The sequence below is a fragment of the Trachypithecus francoisi genome, unplaced genomic scaffold (genome assembly GCF_009764315.1).
Source record: "Trachypithecus francoisi isolate TF-2019V2 unplaced genomic scaffold, Tfra_2.0 Lachesis_group10, whole genome shotgun sequence".
NCBI lineage: Eukaryota > Metazoa > Chordata > Mammalia > Primates > Cercopithecidae > Trachypithecus > Trachypithecus francoisi.
This window is the reverse complement of record NW_022681455.1, coordinates 122,770,932-122,793,922: the sequence shown is the minus strand read 5'-3', so window position 1 is coordinate 122,793,922 and position 22,991 is coordinate 122,770,932. Positions and strand designations below refer to the sequence as shown.

The 22,991-nt window shown below is 41.8% G+C and overlaps 1 protein-coding gene across 2 annotated transcripts in view; it reads right to left on the bottom strand.

Annotated features, from left to right (window-relative positions):
- Window positions 1–318: 318 nt before the first annotated feature.
- Window positions 319–22,991, bottom strand: part of HSD17B2 (hydroxysteroid 17-beta dehydrogenase 2) — a 66,180-nt gene continuing 43,507 nt past the window's right edge. The window contains exons 4-5 of one of the 2 annotated variants that reach the window (XM_033219139.1): window positions 7,989–8,126; window positions 319–766 (exon numbers count right to left, since the gene is read on the bottom strand). In XM_033219139.1, the coding sequence (XP_033075030.1) occupies window positions 405–766; window positions 7,989–8,126 (500 nt within the window). In that variant the 3' untranslated portion in view covers window positions 319–404. The remainder of the gene's footprint in view (window positions 767–7,988; window positions 8,127–22,991) is intronic. The other variant, XM_033219140.1, reaches the window with a different exon arrangement.

Below are 22,991 nucleotides of genomic sequence, written 5' to 3'. Positions count from 1 at the left end.
GCCTCCTCCTTCCCTTCCCTCTCTCTTTCGCCTCATCTCTCTCTGTCTCTTCTTCTTCTCTTGGCAGGCAGTGGAGTTCAACCCAGGATTTGAATTCTGGCCCTGCCTTTTGCTAGTGTGTGACAAGAAATCTCTCCGATTATAAGTAGGGGCAAAGATACCCACCTCAATTCTCTGATGTGAACTAGATGAAAGAATATCTGCAATGTATCTGGTGCATAGTACGAGCTCAATTAACATTCTCCATGAGGCTGTTGCTACTCTGCAGCCTTCTCGCTACAAAGTACTATTCAATCAATGAATTTCACAGAGAATGCAGAGTAGGAAACAACTTTAATGAGAAACCCAGTTTCCCTTTCATTTCAAGACTGTGACATTCCCACTTCTTTGAGGTCTTCCGTTGCCTAGGTGGCCTTCCTCTTATAGTTAGGCATGCTTAGAGCTCTGGGCATGGGCTTGTCTTTGCCAAAATTTCTTTCAATCAGGTAATTATATATGCCAATAGGCAAATAGAAAGCAAGACAGAGCCACAAGTAAGCGCCTTTCCCTGGCGTGTAATAGGCAAAGGGGCTCTTCGCCGAGATAGCATGCTGGATGTCCCGCAGCACCGGAGAGAAGTCCGTGCTGGCCTCCGAGTTGATGAATAGGAGGAAATTCCTCTGCGATAAGATGTAGTCCTGGCCGTAGTCTTCCTGAACCTCAGCGGGTAGGTGGTCCAGAATGTCCTTCTCCAGCTTTTCCCACTTGTCACTCGTGCCTGCGATACCTGGGGCGAAAGGAAAGGAAGAGTCAGGTCCTGGGAAAGCCAAAGAAGTCAGGGAGCAGGCGTTCGTCTCTGTTGGGAAGGATGGGCCTTTGCAAATGCCATTTATTTATTTATTTATTTATTTATTTATTTATTTATTTTTGTGAGACAGAGTCTTACTCTGTCGCTCAGGCTGGAGTGCAATGGTGTGATCTCAACCCACTGCAACCTCTGCCTCCAGAGTTGAAGAGATTCTCCTGCCTCAGCCTCCCAAGTAGCTGGGATTACAGGCATCCACCACCATGCCCGGCTAATTTTTGTATTTTTAGTAGAGATGTGGTTTTGCCATGTTGCCAGGCTGGTCTTGAACTCCTGACCTCAAGTGATCTGCCCACCTCGGTCTCTCAAAGTGCTGGAATTTCAGGTGTGAGCCACCATGCCCGGCCTGCAAATGCCTTTTAAAATGTGTGCTTTATAATGGCATTTATTATCACTTCTAAACCTACATACAGAAAAGTGCACACATGATTGGATTTTTCCAAACTGGTAGCCCATGTGACCAGCAAACAGATCAAGAACAAAACAGGGCTGGGCACAGTGGCTCATATCTGTAATCTCAGCACTTTGGGAGGCCCAGGAAGGGGAATCACTTGAGCCTAGTAGTTCAAGATCAGCCTGGGCAACAGCGAGATCCCGTCTCTAAAATATATATATATACACACACACACACACACACACGTATACATAGACATGGACATATACACAGAAATTTAGCTGGGCACAATGGTGCTCACCTGTAGTACTAGCTATTCGAGAGACTGAGGCAGGAGGACCCTTGAGCCTACAAGTTGGAGGATGCAGTGAGCCATTATATGACTGCGCCACTGCACTCCAGCCTGGGCAACAGAGCTACACTCCAATTTTAAGAAAAGAAAAAGGGGGAAAAAAAAACAGAACAGGACCAGCCTTGCAAGTCTCTCCTCTCAGCCCACTTCTCAGTAACCATTTTCCTGATTAACAGGATAGATTCATTTTGGCTGGTTTTGAACATTATATAAATTGAATCATATGAATAGTACTCATTGTTTAGCATCAGCTTCTTTATTCAACATTATGTTATGTGTGTTGATTCTCCTTTCAGCATAGTATTCCATTGCATCAAAATGCCATGAATTATTTATCCGCTATACTGTAATGGACACTGTGCTTGTTTTCAACTGGGCCTTTACAAATGCTGCTGCCACAAACACTCATGTCTTTTGGTGACTATTACATGTATAATATATCATGTAATGTCTACAATATAATATATACTGTATATAATATAGTATATATACACTCATATAAACATATATACATATAATTTTTTTAATATAGAAGTAATGTCTACCTTTGTATTTAAAATTAAATGCAGGATTTTAGACTGGGCATGGTGGCTCATGCCTGCAATCCCAGCACTTTGGGAGGCCCAGGTAGGTGGATCACCTGAGGTCAGGAGTTCAAGACCAGCCTAGCCAACACGGTGAAACCCTGTCTCTACTAAAAAATACAAAAATTAGCCGGGTATTGTGGTGGGTACCTGGAATCCCAGCTACTTGGGAGGCTGAAGCAGGGAGAATTGCTTGAACCCAGGAGGCAGAGGTTACAGTGAGCTGAGATCATACCACTGCACTCCAGCCTGGGTGACAGAATGAGACTCCATCTCAAAATAAATAAATAAGTAAATAAAATACAGGATTTTAAAAATTTAATCTATTTAGTAGATATACTTTTCATTGATGTTTTTAAAAATATATGAAATGTAATTTTAATATAATTTACACATATATTTAAATTTTAATATACAAATTACATATGATTAAGTATAAATATACATTTTAAATAAAGGCAATACCTGCTTATTATATAAAATTAAAGAATTTATTTACTTTAAAATGTAGCGGCTCTGCCTCCTCATTATATAAAGTGAATAATAAGGAGATGTGCGTATTTTAAAAATTAATCTCCTCTACGGTAACTAACAGTTTTGTGTGCCCTTCTCCATTCCTTCCTTGTTCATACAAACATACATACACATTGGCCGGGCGCGGTGGCTCAAGCCTGTAATCCCAGCACTTTGGGAGGCCGAGACGGGCGGATCACGAGGTCAGGAGATTGAGACCATCCTGGCTAATACAGTGAAACCCCGCCTCTACTAAAAAAATACAAAAAAGAACTAGCCGGGTGCGGTGGCGGGCGCCTGTAGTCCCAGCTACTCCGGAGGCTGAGGCAGGAGAATGGCGGGAACCCGGGAGGCGGAGCTTGCAGTGAGCTGAGATCCGGCCACTGCACTCCAGCCTGGGCGACAGAGCGAGACTCCGTCTCAAAAAAAACAAAAAAAACAAAAAAAAATACATACACACAGAAGAATTTGATTCATTTTTTTAAACCAAGAAATAACAATAACAAAAAGGATCATACTATAGTATTTATATTTTCCATGAATTTGTTTTGACTTAGTAATAAATCACAGACCTCCCTTCTCGTCAATGTCTATAGATTAAACCAGAGCAACAGAATTTCCCATTGAACAGCTTTTAGCCAACCACTTCCCTATCCAACGACCTTCCAGTTGTTCCTATAGGTTTCAGCATTGCAAGCGCTGCCGCAGTAAATAGACTTTCACAACCTATTCATTTGTACTTTGGCTTTACTTCTGTAAGCAAGAGTCCTCAGAATACAGCCTGGTCAAAGGCACGTTCATTTTGAATTTTAATAGCTACTGCCAGATTACTTTCCAAAAAGGTTGCAGTCTCCCACGCTCGCTCCTGCAAAGTGCTTGGTTGCTCAGACAGCTGTGGGGATGAGCCCTTGCTAGCTTGGGTGACTCCTGGATATCAGGACTGTGGAGAAGGAGGGGTGCTTACTTGGAAATGTGGACCAGTAAAATCCAGTTATACTCATGGAAATGCAAACGGAGTTTCAATTGCTCCTTTCTTTTCAGGAAGGCACACACTATGCTTAAAGAAATGATTATCCTGACAATGACTCTGGAGGCTTTTAGGTCCTGAAAAACATGTTTTCGTGAGCTAGTATTCCTCTTGCTACCTCTCCCCGTCCCTGTCTTCATAGGCTGGGGGTTCATTTTCCTTTCCACCTCCTCCTTCTCTAAACACCTCATGGACTTTCTGGTCACTCTTGTGGGTACCCTATCCAGAGTCCCCAAAGCTCTCTTTGTGAGTGACAAAGCCATCAGTCTTTTGCCATCAGTCCATCATCATCTCCCACTTTTGACACATTCGCCCTACCCACCCATCCCATGCCACTTTGGTGCTACACACAATGAAGTTACTGATATGACCTGTATCAAAATCCCATCTCTGCCTCCCATCAGCTCTATGGCTTTGGAACTTCCTTAACTTCTCTGAGTCTCCATTTTCTCACTGCAAGATGGGGATATTATGATGCCTACTTCATAGGTGAGGATTAAGGGAGATAATGCATATAAAGCACTTAAAATCTGCTAATCTAGCATGCAGTATGATTTAGCTATCTTATTTCAGGGCACCAAAAAAATCTGGAATGTCTCTTAGAATGTCTTCAGAAGCTCCTTGTCTGTGTCCCTAAAGATTCCTTTTCTTGCCCCCACCTTCAAATAAGTATAAGTATGAAGTGTCATTCTCCAAACATGAGCTCTCTGCCTTCTGCTCTTGGGCTTCTTGCCTTCAGAGAGCTCATCAAATAACTTTAAACTGGGGGCAGCCTGATTTAAAAGGAAGAACCCAGGCACTGCATCTCAGTATCTGATCTCAAATTTCCCACCATCACGGTGTACGTGGGGTACCAGATCCCCACCCTAGGGCATGTTATCCACCCCAGCTCAGCACCATCACCAGGAGAATAATGTCAATGAAACCTGCTCCTCAAAGTTGTGGTGATTGGAGTATACATAGAAAGGGTGGAGGTATAAATTGGAGCAATATTTCAGAAAACAGGTTGGTATGATTCAGTAAAGCTGAAGCCAGGAAAACTATGATCTAGTCATTCTTTCAGAGGCATTTGAACCAGAGTAACTCCATCTTGAATAGGGGCTGGGTAAGATGAGAATGAGACCTGCTGGGCTGCATTCCCTGGAGGTTAGGCATTCTTAATCACAGGATTAGATAGGAGGTTGGCAGGATTGGTATCACAAGATACAAGTCATAATAACTCTGCTGATAAAACAGGATGTGGTAAAGCAGCCAACCAAAACCCACCAAAATCAAGATGGTTATCCTCACTGCTCATTATATGCTACTTATAATGCATTACCATGCTAAAAGACACTCCCACCAGCGCCATGACAGTTTATAAATGCCATGGTAATGTCCAGAAGTTGCTCTGTATGGTCTAAAAGGGGGAGGAACCCACAGTTCCTGGTCATCCCTCCCACTTTCCCAGAAAACACGTGAATAATTCACCCCTTGTCTAGAATATAATCAAGAAATAACTATAAGTATATTCAGTCAAGCAGTCAATGCTGCTGCTGTACCTAAGAAATAGGCATTCTTTTGTTCCTTTACTTTCTTGATAAACTTGCTTTCACTTTACTCTATGAACTCACCCCAAATTCTTTCTCATGCAAGATCCAAAAACCCTCTCTTGGGATCTGGATCATGAGCCCTTTCCAGTAACAATTTCACTCTGGAGCATGTGTCATAGGAAAAATTCAAGCACACAAAAAAACAAAGTACATGTACCAGAAAGTTCATAGCTGCATTGTTCATACTTGTTCAAACTAGAAGGGGCACAAACATGCCATCAACAGTAGAAAATCGTGGCATATTCACAGAATACTACACAGCAATGAAATGAGTGGACTACAGCTACACACAGTGGAGATAAATTGTCAAATGAGAATGTTTAGTGAAGGAAGCCAGACACAAAAGGATACATACATATTGATTCCATTCAAAGCGCAAAAGCAGTTAAAGTCAAATGCTATTGATTGGGATGGATATAACTCTACAAAGAAAAGCAAATCAATGATCATTACAAAAAGTAAGAGGTGATTACCTATTGGGTGGTTGGAGAGGGCTGTGATGGTAGAGGATCATGTAGGGGCTTCTGGGTGTTGGTAAGGTTTTATTTTTTTATCTGGGTGTTAAGTACAAGAGTGTTTATAATAATGTGCTGAAACATGTGCGTATAATGCTTTTTTCTGTTTATGTATTTCTCGATTTTAAAATAAAAGACCAAAATCAGTAAAGAATGTATGTTAAGTGGGTATCCCAGTGCCTGGTAAGAACAGCTCCCCAGAACTATTATACATAGCAATTATATTGAATCTCCAAAATCATAACTTAACTGCAGGATTGCTCTCTCGTCTAAATGGAATTTTACATCTGTATGTTGGAATTCTCTTTGGGCTGTGTCACCAAACCCTCAATCCTCCTGCCAGATTCAAAATCAAATTCACCATTTCCCTCTTCCACCAGCTGTCAACCAACTTTTCTCTCTCTGTAACCCAGTCTCTCAGTCCAACCAGGACATTTGGCTTCACCTCTGACCCATATCTCTTTTCTATTACCTCTCCTCAATTCTCCTCCCCACCCAGGGAGTCCCCAAGTGGGTAACCCCTCTCAAGACTTCATCTTCTCTGCATTTTTATCGCTCCAGTCCTGCCTCTCATCCTGGTGACCCATTTCCCTTTCTCTGGGTCTCTGTCCCTTTCTCTGAGTCTTGTACCCCCTCTACAACCTTAGGAGGTTCTCAGCTACCAGTGTTTCAAGCCAAAAATTTCAATGTTTCTGTATAGATTTTATCTTTTGGATTTGGGATAACATTCAAACCTTTAGGGTTTGTTCTTTAGTGCGTTTAGCAATACCTTCCAGTCTGTGGTCTTTTATTAGACATACTTTTTATATCTTCACTTGAATCATCAATGAAATATTTGATGGCCCGTAACTAAAGACTGAGCCTTGGGGTAGGCTGCCTCTGCCCAGAGTTCAGATATGCAGGGAGGTGAGTGGAGAGAATGGCCATCTCTGCTTGGAGTGGAGAGGAGGTGGGTCATATTCTTTAGAGGGAAGGAGAAAAATATTGTTTCTGAAATATAAAGAAGCTGGGGAAGGAAACCTTCTTGGCCAATGGAAACAAAAGACTAATAAATGTTACTCCAGGTATCTGCTCAAACTTTTAGATGAAAATAAGCACTCAAGCTAAATAAAGAAATCTGGTATGAAACTAATGGATTATATATTGTTAAACAGGTTTGGGTGGGGCAATGAAAATAATCAAAATTGGTGAGAGTCAGTTAGGGATCATTTTTGAGCTGCGTTCCCAAAGACCAAATACAACTCTACCATTGAGGAAGGGAGTGTGTGTCCTAGAAAGGACCTGCTCAGAGCAGGCACCAGGGGACCAGGGTTCTAACTCAGGAGGCCTCTGCTTGCTGATGACTTATGATCCAATGCATTTCCTTTGTGAAAGGAAGCAGGGGTGAAGCCGTACACGGAGAGCCTGACACTTAGAAGAGGCCCACCCATCCCAAGTCCTGCTGGGTGGACCCTGAGAGCTGGAGAACTCTGTACACATGACAACCGCATCCCAACCCCTTGCACTAAGAGACTTAACCAAACTCCAGCACGGTTTCTAACAGTATAAGGCCCTGTCCCTTGGATGACACCAGCCCCTCACTAAAATGCCTGCCTAAGAAGGCTCAGCCTTGCCAGAAAATTTTACTATTTGTTCTAGCCAACACACCCCTGAGAGGTCCCTGACTTCCCTTTCCTGAAATACTTACTAAAAAAGAACTTTAAATTGTAAATATATAGCTCTTACAATGCAGAAGCATTTCTCTCCAGGATCTGAGAGCCATTCCTTTGGAATTGAATCATGCAGAAGGGTCAGACTTCTGTTTCTCAGTCTCTGTGGGAAGACAGAATCTGGACTTCTTTTATTGCCAAGCTGGCCCCTCTGCATGGACACTGATGACCCTTATACTTTTTCACTAATCTGACTTACTGAGCCCCCACTTTCCCCTCTCCCTCATTCTCCTTTTAAAATATTTAAAACACCTTTGCACAAATCAAAATGGAGCTTAGCTCTTTCCCCTACAGTCAGCAGTTACTGAATCAAACCTGTTTTCACCACTTTAACTGATGTCTGGCTGTGCTCATCTTTGACAACACTGAGGGGTTCAATGTGTGCTCTGTCAGACCAAGAGGACCTTCAGGGTTCCTTTCAGAATAAACATCACAGGTTCTTGGGCTCAGAAACCTACTTGTTCGGAAGCCTCCAGGTTGGATGGAAACAACTTTAATTCCCCACTTGGAAAGCTCGATTCTCATAACTGATGAGAACATGGTCACAGCCGCCTTTGATGAGCCATAAGATGCCAGCTTTGCCATTGGGGCCCCTCCTATGGGAATAAAGGGAGAAAAAGAAGTAAAGTTAGATATGTTCATTTGTTCATCCAATAAATATTTAATCGGCATCTACTGTATGCCAGGAACTGATATCAGTGACTTGGGCAGACAAAGGCAGACAAGGGCCCCTGAGCCCAGGTGAGCAATGTTCTTGCTCATTCCCACAGAGTAGCTTCATTTGCTTCTGCCCTCCTTGGCTCCCCTATTGCAGCTGGTAGGATGACAAACCAAGTTGAAGGCTCAATCTTGCCCAACTCCTAAGCAAAATGTAATTTAGGGCTGGCTGCGGTGGCTCACGCCTGTAATCCCAACACTGTGGGAAGCTGAAGTGGGTGGATCCCCTGAGGTCAGGAGTTTGAGACCAACCCGGCCTCTACTAAAAATACAAAAATTTGCCGGGCGTGGTGGTGCATACCTGTAATCCCAGCTACTCATGAGACTGAGACATAAGAATCACTTGGTTCTTATGGTGATTTTGGTGAAGCTCCGTCTCTACTAAAAATACAAAAATTTGCCAGGCGTGGTGGTGCATACCTGTAATCCCAGCTACTCATGAGACTGAGACATAAGAATCACTTGGACTCCACAGGGCAGAGGTTACAGTGAGCTGGGATCACGCCACTGCACTCCAGCCTGGTGACAGAGTGAAACTCCGTCTCAAAAAAAAAAAAAAGTAATTTAGGTAAGATGAAGAGCGTCTACTGACCAGGCCCTGATCTTCTAGCCTGACCAACCTACCTTCTGAGGTTCCTGGTAAACATATCTTTTTCAGGGGAGGAGAGTCCACTATTCAACCCACTACAACATCTATAATTGAACTGATTGGGCTCAATACTTGTTGCAGTGAGGAATAATGTGCATCATGGGGAATGGTGGGGCATTTCTGTAAGAGGGTGTGAGAAAGGACTTATTCTAGGGCTAGAGCAGATGCTCTGTATCCCACCTAAATCATATTTAGCTCAGAAGTTGGTGAGACTGAACCTTAAACTGAGTTTGTCACTGGACCAGCTATAAGGAATTAATGGGAGGCAAGATCAAAGGAAGCCAGGAAAGGGAGTGATCTACTTGGAATAAGAGTCTGCAGATGTCATTGAGGCAAGGATCTCTACAAAAGACCATCCTGGATTACGATGGGCCCTAAATCTCATTAACGATGCATGTCCTTATCAGAGACAGAAAAAGAGAAGACACAAAGGAGAAGGCCATATGAAGATGGAAGCAGAGATTGGGGTTGTGTCGCACAAGCCAAGGCACACCTAGGGCCACCAGTAGCTGAAATAGGCAAGGATAGATTCTTTCCCAGACTCTCAAGAAGGAGCACAGCCCTGCTAACACTTGGTTTAGATATCTGGCCTCGAGAACTACGAAAGAATAAATTTCTGATGTTTTAAGCCACTCCGTTTGTGGTGATTTGTGACAGCAGCCCTAGACTATGAATTGAGGTGCATTCCTGGTGGTCTTCAGCAGGAAGACACTGAGGTTATGAAGGAGCAAAGACAGTGAAAGCTCACAGGGCCTCATGAAGTCTCATAGGAAGACTAGACCCGTAACAACAGGGCTCCCAGTCTTGGCAAAATTTCCCAAGTCAAAGAAGCATCCATTGGGTAAATGGACAAGCAAACTGTGGTCCAGTCATATAATGGAACACAACTTAGCCATCGAAGGGAATGAGCTTGATACATGTAACAACATGGATGTCTCAAAACAATTATGGGCAGTCAGAGAGCCAAACAAAAAGGGTGTGTACTCTTTGGTATAATTCCCTTCATATAAAGTTCTAGCAAATTAATCTCTAGTGAAACAGATCAGTGGTGACCTGAAAGGTGGGGGTGCTATGAATGTTGTGCCCACCCCCATCAAAACTCATATTTTGAAGCCCAAACTCCTAGTGTGATGGTATTTGGAGATGGGGCCTTTGGAAGGTAATTAAGTCCTGAGGGTGGAGCCCTCGTGATGAGAGGGATTAGTGCCCTTTTAAGAAGAGATACCATTGAGCTTATTTATTCTCTCTCTCAGACAATTGGTGAGCTAGTAATTTGTTGTCTCTCAGACAATTGGCGAGCTAGTAAACTCCTCTTCCATTTTTGGTTTAAGCTAAGTTGGAGTTTGGCCCTGTCACTTAAAACAAAATGTCCCAAGGCTTAACTGATATAATTTTAACACAATGTCTGGCATCAAGCAGGGTCTCATTAAACTGGTTAATCTTGCCGCAGATGGCCAGCGGATTTTTATGTAAGTGATTTATAGTTTCATGAAATCTTAGTGTTTGAAATCCAACTCCTATCTATTACTAGTAAGAGAGGCCAAAGAAGTTAAAGCAACTTGTTCAAAGTCACAGTGTGGGCTGTGTGGCAACCCCAGTTTATGGGGTTAGCCAGAGTTCTCACTTCTCCACGACCTTTACAGATGATGAAAGTTGGTCAGATAGAAGGCAAACAGGTGAGCAGAGGAGCCAACACTGACTGCATTCAAATCCTAGCTCGACCATTGATTAGCCACCTGTTATCAGGAGAGTCGCTTTATATTTGGCCTCTGCCTTTTTATTTGCAAATTAAGAATAGTGATAGTACAAGCATCATAGGATCGTTGTGAAAGTTAAATTAATAATATATTAGAATAGTGCCTGGCACAAAGTAAGCTCCATGTAAGGGCTTCCTAGTATTAGTGCTACTCAGGCTTTTCAAAATAATATCTTAATAGCCCAAAAGGCTCCATATGTTCACGGTTTCTTAGAGTAATAAGTGCACCTGCTTCAGAATCTCCAGCAACTGTTGTTTATTATGTAGATTACTAAGAGCCACCCTGGACCCACTGAATCAGAATCTGCACTTAATACTTATTCAAGTAATCTTTTGAATATTAAATCTTGAACTATTACATTAGGGTTTTGTCACGTATTTGTGCACGTGAGCTTTCGTAATAATGCACTGCCTTATGGATAAGTGCTGTGGTTTGAATGTGTCCCTCCAAAAGCGTAAGTTGAAACTTAATCCCCAATGCAACACCTCCCCAGTGTTAGGAGGTGGGGTGTACCAAGAGGTGATTAGGCCTTGAGGATGGGGTGAATGGATTAATGCCATTATCTTGAGAGTGAGTTCATCATAAAAGGGGGAGTTTGGCCCCCTTTCACTCTCTTTCTCTTTCTCATTCTCTCTTGCCCTTCTACCTTCTGCTGTGGAATAACATAGCAAAAGACCCTCACGAGATGCCACCCCTTTGATCTTGGACTTCCCAGCCTCTAGAACAAAGAGCCAATCAATTTCTGTTCATTATAAATTACCCAGTCCGTAGTATCCTGTTATAGCAACACAAAACAGACTAAGACAATGAGTATGACATATGAAGTTTGTTGAGAGTAGATCATATACCACATTAACAATCTAAACAAAAAGCGTGCTTTGAATCAAACATTTAAAACTCACTTGTCTTTTGCATTATTTTGAATGCTGCAAGAACTGCCAATATTAGACCATGTCTTACCTATGAAATGGCAGTATTATATGGTTCAACCTCATAGATCCAATCTTGCTGTTAATGCTTAAGATGACGTAAGATGAGATAAATATAGGTGTCCATGGTTGCTGATTAAGAGCCACTGTGTCTCAAGGCTTTCTGACCTTACATACCCCTCCATTGTCTGTCCAGTTACAGCCTTTAATTTTTTAATTTAACTTTTAATTTTATCAGGTAAAAACACTTAATATGAGTTCTACCTTCGTAACAATTTTTTTAAGTGTGCAATACAGCATTGTTAACTATTGGCACAATGTTGTATAGCAGATCTATGTAACTTATTCCTCTTGCATTACTCAGACACTTTGAATAACCTAATATTAGGTAACTTAAGAGAACACCCCTTGTTATTCACTTAATGTTTGTGTTTCCAAAAAATTCCTATCTCAAAGCCCTAATCCTCAGGATAGCTGTATTTGGAAATGAGGACTCTAAAAAAGTAAAGTTAAATGAGATCAGAAAGATGAGGCCCCTGATCCAACAGAATTAGTGTCCTTATAAGAAGAGACACCAGACACTTCACACTCTCTCCTTGAACATGCACCAAGGAAGGGTTATGTGAGGACACAGCAAGAAGGTAGCTGTCTGTAAACCAGGAATAAAGCCCTCACCAGAAAAGCAACCATGCTGGCATTTTGATCTGGTACTTCTAAACTGCATAACTGTGAGAAAATAAATGTATGTTGTTTAGGCCACACGATTCGTGATATTTTATTGTGGCAGTCTAAGCAGACTAACATACGTAGTCAACAACAGGACCTGTCTTAACCAATAAGGTACAGAACTATGGACTCTTTCCACTCTTCCTAGACCTAGACTGCACACTTTCTATCCTTACTTAGCATAGGCATGAAAATCATCCCCCCTCTTCTAAGTCATATTCCCCCACATGCCTCTGTGAACTATTCAGTCAATTTGTTCCCTAGGCTGTGTTCCCTTACCTGGCAAGGGAATAAATTCAGCATTCATTTTGTTGATTATTCTGGTGGTCATTTTCTTTCCTTTACATTGTGGTATATTGTTGACAGTGGGCTAAAAATAAGGGATTTGAAGTTACCATTCTGAAGCTTACAAAAGAATTGTGGAGACCCTGTCTCGCCCCACCATATGTGTACTTAGCATCATGTTTTCAAGGTTCATTCATGTTGTAGCATGTATCAGTACTTCACTCTTTGTAAAGCTGAAAACTATTCCTTTATATGGATATGCTACATTTTATTTATCCAGTGACCCATTTATGTATACTTGAATTGTGTATACCTTTGGCTATTATGAATAATGTTGCTATGCCCATCTATGTACAAGTTTTTGTTTGAACACCTGTTTTCTATCTCTTACATATACACCTAGGAGTAGAAATGCTAGGTCACACAGTAATTCTAAGTTTAACTTATTGAGGAACTGCCAAATGTTTTCCACATCCGCTGAACCATTTTATATTTCTACCAGTAGTATAAGAGGGTTCCAATTTCTCCACATTCTCACCAACATGTGTTTTTTTCTGTGTTTTATTATTATTATTATTATAGCCATCTTAGGGTGTATGTTATATTATGGTGGTTTTTCATTACGGCCATCTTAGGAGGTATGTTATCGTATTGAGGTTTGATTTCCAGCCATTGTGTATTTAGAAGGCCTCTGGTGATTGTGATGCAGCTAAAGCTTGAAAATGTGGTCTGAGGATTAGTACCACCAACATCACTCAGGAACTAGTTATAGATTTGCAGAATGTTAGGCCCCACCCAGACCAATCCAGTCAGATTCTGCCTTTTAGCAAGATCTCCAAGTGATGCCCACATATGTCAGTGTTGAGAAGCAATGGAGTAAGAGATAGCCCTAAATTGCCAACACTTCTTAATTACCATTTAAACAGACCAGAGTTAGGGTTTGTATTTTATGCCCCTGCTTATCTTACATGTTCTTGCTTAACAGCCTGGAAAAGTAGAAAGCACATAGTACTTGGAGTAAAACAGACCCTGGTTCAAATCCTGAGTTTATCACTTACCAGCTATACAAACTTGGGTTACAGAGTGCTTGATCTAGAAAAGTAATTAATATCTGCATTCTTTGGATGTTAGAATGGACACCTTGGACACCTATATTTATCTCATCTTATGTCATCTTAAACATTAATGGCAAGATTGGATCTTTGAGGTTGAACCATACAATACTGCCATTTCATAGGTAAGACATGGTCTAATATTGGCAGTTCTTGCAGGGTTCAATTTACATGTAGGCATGTAAATCTCTCACACAACCCAGCACGAGGAAGTTCACTCAGTCTTGCTCTACCCACCTTCCCCCTTGTCCCACAAGCGCCCTGCAGAGTGTCAGGGAAGAAAATCTCAGCCTTGGCTTCCTGTTTTGCCACTGAGCAACTGAGGGACCGGCTGAATGACTTGCCAAATGATTCTTTTAAGGCAGCTGGCTCAGCAAGGAAAAGTCCAGGAATGATCCCACAGTCTGGACTGAGACAGAACTCAAGGCTGAAACTGTGAACTTCATTAGATCCTTTAATTTGTAGACTTGTAAGAATCTCTAAGATTGCTTGCTTTGGTGTAAAGTAATTTTGGTGTATTTTAAACAGCTTGGGCTGGACTCAGTAGCTCATGCCTATGATCCCAACACACTGGGAGGCCAAGACAAGAGGATTGTTTGAAGCCAGGAGTTCAAGACCATCCTAGGCAACACAGTGAGACCCCATGGCAAAATAAATAAGCGGATGTGATGGCATATGCCTGTATTCCCAGCTACTCAGGAAAGTGAAGTGGGATTATTGCTTGAGCCCAAGAGTTCAAGGTTATATAAGCTACAATCATGCCACTGCACTCCAGCCTGGGCAACAGAGGGAGATCTGTTTTAGAGGGCTTTATTTTCAGCTCTTCTTATTCAAGCATAGCATGAGGGCCTGAAAAAGGTTTTGGGCCTCAAACAGAACAATTTTCCAACTGTCCTTTGTACCATTAGAGTTTCCCACTTCCTCTAATACTAGGTTAAAAAAATAAAAATATGAAAACTAAAAAAACAACAGAAAAACAGCTTGATGTGGCAGACAACTGTGATTACTATCTCTCAGTCAAGAGGTCCCTTTGACTCGGGTACTTCCTATAAACCAGTGACTGTGCTAAGCACTCAGAACACGCGATGCATTTAAATCTGCAGCCAAGATCAGAGGTTTTCAATTGGGGGTGATTTTGTACCCCAGTGATCATGGGAAGTATCTGAAGATGTGTCACAACTAGGGGTGGGTGCTACTATTGTCTAATGGGTCAGGGACACATATGCCGTTAACACTCCATAATGCACAGGACAGTCCCCTTACAGAAAGAATTCTCCCCACCAAAATGCCAGTAGTGCCAAGGTTGAGAAATATTGCCCTGGACTCAGGTGCTACATGACCATCATTTGAAGATAGAGACAGACAAGTAAGGTGACCTGACCCAGGTCACCCAGCTAGTAATCGGAGAGCAAGATTTAAGCCAAAATGACACAAAATCTCTGAGGCCTGGGTCATTTTAGAAGGGCTTGTTTTCAAGCATAACATGCAATTGCACACGAGTGTTTACGTGTACATTTCTGAAGAGGAAAACTGGCGCTTTTAGGCCTCTCAAACAAAAGTTTTTCCAAATGCCCTTTGTACCGTCAGAGTTGCCTCCCGTGCCTCTGATCCTTGGTTAAATATTTATCTAACTGCCCTGCTGGGATTTGTGTTAAAGAGCTATGATATTTGTGTGGGAGGGATAATCAACATGTTATTACAATGGGGACAAGTCTCCTGTAGTAGACATGGTCAAATCTGGAAGGAGTGACCTGTTGGGGTCACCTCCTCAGGAGCTAGTAAGTGATGGGGCAGAGGATGAAGGGTCACTCGGTGTCACAGTCAGAGGCAGTTGTACCAGCAGCTGGCAGACTAAGAAGCTACAAGAACACAGACTGTCAGCTGCTGCCCCAGATCCTCGTGGTTGATGGTTTTTGGGTTGCCAATGCTACTGGGCCATTCACTGCATGCCAAGCTCAAGATTGATGTTTAAACATGCGTTATTTCATCTCATCTCTCCATGGTCCCCAGAAGAAGCAGTTACTATTATCCTCATCTTAAAATGAGGAGGCTGCAACTCAGAGGTTCAGAACTGTTCCCAAGGTCATGCAGTTGTCATTGGTAAAGACAGGATTAAAACCCGGGCAGTCTGTCTTCATTCTGCTTGCCTGGCATCCTAGAAGATTCTTACCTGCATTCCTACATGATGTATCTTACTCTTTCCCTTTCGTGTTCCTTTCTTTAGGGATGGAATATGTAGGAGGGAAAGACATCGGAGGGAAGGACATGGTTGACTCTAGATTGCATTTCTTAGAGAAGAACTTAAAGAAGTAATGTTTCTCCCCATCCCACTCCTGGAACTTCCCACCCGTAGGAGTGTATTGAGAAGACATGGGTTATGTTGACTTTATTTCCACACAAGAATGGGAGTTAGACTGGAACAAGCATCTAACAGTGGAGCTAGTAGAATGCAAAAAATGGCCAATAAGGTACCACTGGGAAGAGCATCTGAGACCCTTTGGCCTTGTGTTTGATGTGGTGGTAACATATGGTTACACTGAGTCACCACGGAAGGAGGTGGTTTAGTGAGTCAGAATATGAAACTCAAGTTCAAGTTCAAGTTCTAGCTTACAGACCAGTCACTGAATCCTTCTGACTTTGGTTTTTATAACTGCAAAATGAGGATAGCAACATTATAGAGGTTATTGGGGTCACATACCTGAGAGCATTCAACAACTGCCTGAAATGTAGTGGATCCCTCATAATAACTCTTAATATTTATTAGATATCTACTATATGCCAAGCACTGTTCTGAGTGTTTTAACATCAGCTCTAAATGTATTTAATGGTCACAGCTGTCACAGGAGGTAGATTCTAGTGTTATCCTCAGGAACCTCATTTTAAAAAATGAAAACACTAAAGTGTAGAGAGTTTAAGTGACTTTCCCAAGGACACAGAAAGTGATAGAAATAATAGCTAACCCTTACGTAAAATTTATAGTGTCCACATAAAAACTTGCACAAAAAATATTCAGAGAAGCATTATTCATAATAGCCCAGAATTGGAAAGAAGCTAAATGTCCGTCAACTGATGAATGGATTTTTAAAATGTGGTTATATTCATATGCATATTCAAAAAGCTGCAAAGAACCCTATTGAGGAGAACGTTTTGGGAGTTTCAACTTTCAGACAAACATCCTTTTAAGCAATGTGTACATTCCAACTCTAGCTGCCTCTGCCCAAATGAGAGGCACATGGAACTTCTCACTGAGGCTGGACAACCAGGTAGAAGGTCAGGAGAGGGCGTGGAAATTCTGCCTGATAGAGACAGCAAGGAGGGTAAGAAGTGGCCAGTGGGCACAGGGAACTGAGCAGTCTTTAACAGATAACAAAGGAGCCAAACTTTAATGGGTTAATGAGGTTGTCGAGAAGTAGAGGCTGCAAGTCACCTAGCTTTTGAAGGAGCTCAGGGGAAAAGGGGAAAAGAAGCTCTCACTGTTCAGCTCCCACTTACAAGTGAGGACGTGAGGTATTTGGTTTTCTGTGCCTGCGTTAGGTTGCTAAGGATAATGGATTCTAGCTCCATCCATGTCCCTGCAAAGGACATGATCTCATTCCTTTTTATGTCTGCATAGTATTCCATGCTGTATATGTACCACATTTTCTTTAATCTATCATCGATGGGCATTTGGGTTGATTCCATGTCTTTGCTATTGTGAATAGGGCTGCAATGGAAAATACATGTACCTCAGAATTTAAAATTAAAATTAAAAAATAAACAAGTGTGGGGCAGTGTCCATTAATAAAAATAATAATAACTCATAGCCTTCAGGGAAGATATACTACACATGAGCATCTATGCTAAGAACTTTATGAGGATTATTTTATTTAAGCCTCAGAACGCCCCTATGTGGTCTTATTTCCTCCTCTTATTCATCCACTCTTATTGTCTTTAAGGGGACAAAAGTGGAGCTTAGAGAGGCTATAGGACCTCGGGTTTTCCAGGAGTGTCACCCAACCAGGAAGTGGAGAGGAGAGCCCCGCCCTCCTGGCTCCCAGCCCAGCTCAAGGAGAAAAGGATTGAGAGTCTGGGGAGGAATCATTCTTAGAACATAGCCTAAGGTAGAATGAAAGGCCCAGGGAGAGAGGAGTTAGTCGGGAGGAAGAAGGAGGAAAGGCTGAAGAGGAGAATGAGTGACAACAGAAGGAACGAGGAGAAGTTAGGGAAGTTCGTGCGGGACAGCTTCAGTTTGTTTGTGAGAGTTCCAGAGAGGAGGGGAATAGAGCAGAGAAATAAACAGCAAACACGATTTGCAATAATTTTTTCTTCTATTCTGCACACCTCTTGCCTTCCAAGGAGGGCAGATCCAATGGAAGTGTTTAGTTTATTGAGCAGCTAAGAGTAGGTGGATGTGATATGAACGTGTGGTTATGGGGGAAGGAAGGAGAGGGAAAGATAAGGAAAGAAACCGCGGAGATTTGGGAGCCAGGAAGGACAGGGAGGGGAAAGTAACCAGGGTGAGGTGGCTGGCAACTGAACACCTTCGGAAGGAGGAAAAAAAAAAATCTAAAGGGAATTTGCATTAAATGGTGCTTTGTGGTATATGGAATCTCCAGTAAAATCTGCATTTTCTGGAGTTGGCTCTGTCTTTTTGGAACACGATAAAGTGCTAAGTGTTCCTTCAACATGGTGTAAAGAATGAGGAGAAAGTGTTCATGGAGACCTGAATTACATAAGATTGGGAGGAATGAAGTTTAAATTCGAGGGAAAAAAGAAAAATGTTTGGAATCGGTAATTAGGTGCATGTGATTTGTTGTAAATCAGAGCTCGTTTAAAGTCAAACCAGACACATTATTTTCCCACAGCTGCTATAACAGATTACTACAAACCTAGCAGATTAAACATTACAAATTTATTATCTTATGATAAAATCAAGGAGTCAGCAGGGTCATGCTCCTTCTGGAGGCTCTCGGGGAGAACTAGTTCCCTTAACTTTTCCAGCTTCTAGAAGCCACCTGCATTCCTTGGTTTCTGGCCCCTTCCTCCATCTTCAAAGCCAGCTGGGTACTATCTTCCAGTTTCTCTCTGACTCTGACCCTCATGCCTGTTTCTTATAAGGACCCTTGTGATTGCATCAGATCCATCCAGAATATCCAGGATAACCTCCTCATCTCAAGATCCTTCACTCAATCACACGTGCACAGTCCCATTTGCCATGTGAGGTAACAGGCTCACAGGTTGCAGACACTGAGACGTGTATGTCTCTGAGGACCCATTATTCTGCCTCCCAGACCAGCTGCCTACTCACAGCAGCCTGAGATCGTTTCTTCATGGTTATTTACTCTGCAGCAATGAATAACTGAAACAGAGTCATCAATTCCAGCTCAGTTTTTCCTGGCTGGTGCAAAGTTCCATGATAAATCTATGCCACCAAAATTCTTGTCATTCAGAAGGTGACAGAGGTGCCAGACTCAAGACAATCTGGTGGGTCAGGGCAACCACGTGCTTCTTCTGGAACCCTTATTAGTGACTGACTGCCTCTCTGCCTCCATGCACCTTGCTTCAAAGTGAAAATAACAGCAATGAACTCCCAAATAAGCACATTTTCCAAAATTGCTATTCCATTAATTTTGCCAAAGATATATCAACAAGTCAGCATCACATTAGATGTTAATTTCTGTGGATTTGTTGGTTATATATTGACTTTTACACATACTTTGACTTTTCTAATCCTTGCGTTACATTCTAGTTTTTTCTTTTCCATTTCAAAATCTTTTCTATTGTTTCACAAAACTCTCCAGTAAGTGCTAGAGAGTCCCTTACTGTGTTCTCTGCTGAATTTCCCTGTTCCTTATCAATTACGGTGTTATGGACTGAATGGTTCCCCCCACCACACAGAAAAGTTTATATGTTGCAGTCCTAACCTCCAGTGTCTCGGAACGTGACTGTATTTGAAGATAGAACCTTTAAAAAGATGATTATAGTTAAATGGGATCATAAGAGTGGGGCCCTAATTCAGTATGACTGCCATTCTTAAAAGAAGAGGAAGAGACACCATGGGTGCAACAGACAGAGAGATGACCATGTGAGGACACAGCAAAAAGGTGGTCATCTGAAAGCCGAGAAGAGAAAGCTCAGGAGAAACCAACCCTGCCGACAACTTGGTCTTGGACTTCCAGCCTCCAGAACTATGAGAAAAAAAATTTCTGTTTTTTTAAGACACCCTGTCTGTTGTATTTTCTTTTTTTTTTTTTTTTTTTTTTGAGACGGAGTCTCGCTCTGTCGCCCAGGCTGGAGTGCAGTGGCCAGATCTCAGCTCACTGCAAGCTCCGCCTCCCGGGTTTACGCCATTCTCTCGCCTCAGCCTCCCGAGTAGCTGGGACTACAGGCGCCCGCCATCTCGCCCGGCTAATTTTGTATTTTTTTAGTAGAGACGGAGTTTCACCGTGTTAGCCAGGATGGTCTCGATCTCCTGACCTCGTGATCCGCCCGTCTCGGCCTCCCAAAGTGCTGGGATTACAGGCTTGAGCCACCGCGCCCGGCCGTCTGTTGTATTTTCTTATGATAGCCCTAGCAAACTAACACAGAGGAAAACTGATCGTTTCAGAGCTTTGTTTCTTTAATTTTTAATATTTTGTGGGTACATAGTCAGTGTATATATTTATGGGCTACATGAGATGTTTTGATACAAGTATGCAATGCATAACAATCACACCAGGGCAAATGGGGTCTCCATCACCTTAAGCATTTATCCTTTGTGTTACACACAATCCAGTTATACTCTTTTAGTTATTTTTAAATGTACAATTAAATTATTATTGACTATTGTCACTCTGTTGTGCTATCAAATACTAGATCTTACTCATTCTTTCTAACTATTTTTTGTACCCATTAACCATTCCTACTGCCCCCTCCTTAGTTCTCTCCACTGCTCTTCCCAGCCTCTGGTAACCATCATTCTGCTCTATCTCCATGAGTTCAATTTAGCTCCCACAAATAAATGAGAACATGTGAAGTTTGTCTTTTTTTTTTTTTTTTTGGTTTTTTGTTTTTGTTTTTTTTTTTGGGACGGAGGCTCACTCTGTCGCCCAGGCTGGAGTGCAGTGGCCGGATCTCAGCTCACTGCAAGCTCCGCCTCCTGGGTTTTAGCCAGGATGGTCTCGATCTCCTGACCTTGTGATCCGCCCGTCTTGGACTCCCAAAGTGCTGGGATTACAGACGCCGGGCGCAGTGAAGTTTGTCTTTATGCTCATTATGTTATTTCACTTAATATAATGACTTCCAGTTCCATCCACGTTATTGCAAATGACAATATCTCATTCTTTTATATGGCTGAATAGGACTCCATTGTGTGTATATGTACCACATTTTCTTTATCCACTTATCTGTTGATGGACACTTAGGTGTCCATCTTTATCCACTTATCATTTGATGGACTTTCAAATGTTGGCTATAATGAACAGTGCTGCAACACACATAGGAGTGCAGATATCTTTTTGATATATTGATTTCCTTTCTTGTGGGTACATACCTAGCAGTGGAATTGCTGGATAATATGGCAGCTCTATTTTTAGAGCTGTTCTCCATAGCAGTTGTACTAATTTACACCCCCACCAACAATGTACAAGGGTTCCCTTTCTCCACATCCTTACCAGCATTTGCTATTGCCTCACTTTTGGATGAAAGTCATTTTTCCTGGGGTGAGATCATATCTCATTGTAATTTTGATTTGCATTTCTCTGATGATGAATGATATTGAGCACCTTTTCATATGCTTGTTGCTATTTGTATGTCTTGTCTTCTTTTGAGAAATGCCTGTTCAGATCTTTTGTACATTTTGAGTGAGATTATTTGATTTTTCCCTGTAGAGTTGTTTGAGCTCCTTATATTTTCTGGTTATTAAGTCCTTGTCAAATGGGTAGTTTGCAAATATTTTCTCCCATTCTGTGGCTTGTCTCTTCACTTTGTTGATTATATCCTTTGCTGTGCAGAAGCTTTTTAACTTGATGTGATCTCATTTGCCTGTGCTTGTTGGGTGTTACTCAAGGAACTTTGCCAATTCCAATGTCCTGGAGAGTTTCCCTAATGTTTTCTTATAGTACAATAGTTTCATAGTTTGAGGTCTTAAATTTAAGTATCGAATCCATTTTGATTTGATTTTTTTATATGGTGAGAGACAGGGATCTAGTTTCATTCTTTTGCAAAGGATATCCAGTTTGTTTTCTCTTTCTTTTTTTTTTTTTTTTTTTTTTTTTTGACAGGGTCTCACTCTGTCACCCAGGCTGGAGTGCAATGGAGTGATCATAGCTCACTGCAGCCTCTACCTCCCTGAGCTCAAGTGATCCACCCACCTCAGCCTCCTGAGTAGCTGGGACTACAGGCACATGCCACCATGCCTGGCTAATTTTTTGTAGAGACAGGGTTTTGCCATGTTGCCCAGGCTGGTTTCGAACTTCTGGGCTCAAGCAATCCACCTGGCCTCCCTATGTGCTGGGAATACAGGCATGAGCCACAGCACCTGGTCAAGTTTTCTCAGCACCATTTATTGAATAGATTGTCCTTTCCCTAGTGTATGTTATTGCATTTGTTGAAAATGAGTTCACCATAGATGTGTAGACTTATTTCTGGGTTCTCTATACTGTTCTGTTGGTCTGTATGTCTGTTTTTATGCCAGTACCATGCTGTTTTGGTTACTGCAGCTCTGTAGCATAATTTGAAGTCAGGTAATGTGATTCCTGCAGTTTTGTTCTTTCTGCTCAGGATATCTTTGGCTCTTCTGAGTCTTTTGTGGTTCGATAAAAATTTTGGGATTGCTTTTTCTATTTCTGTGAAGATTGTCATTGGTATTTGGATAGGGATTGCATTGAATCTATAGATTTCTTTGAATAGTATGGACATTTTTAAAATATTGATTTTTCCAACTTATGGACATGGAATATCTTTCAATTTTTTGTGTCCTCTTCAATTTCTTTCATCAATATTAGATAATTTTCATTGTAGAGATCTTTCACTTCTCTGGTTAGGTTAATTCCTGGGTATTTCATTTTATTTGTAGCTATTATAAATGGAACTACCTTCTTGACTTTTCTTTCTGATTGTTTGCTATTGGCATACTCACGCCTGTAATCCCAGCACTTTGGGAGGCAGAGGCAGGCAGATCACAAAGTCAAGAGATTGAGACCATCCTGGCCAACATTATGAAACTCTGTCTCTACTAAAAATACAAAAAAAAAAAAAAATAGCTGGACATGGTGGTGCACACCTGTAGTCCCAGCTACTCAGGAGGCTGAGGCAGGAGAATCACCTG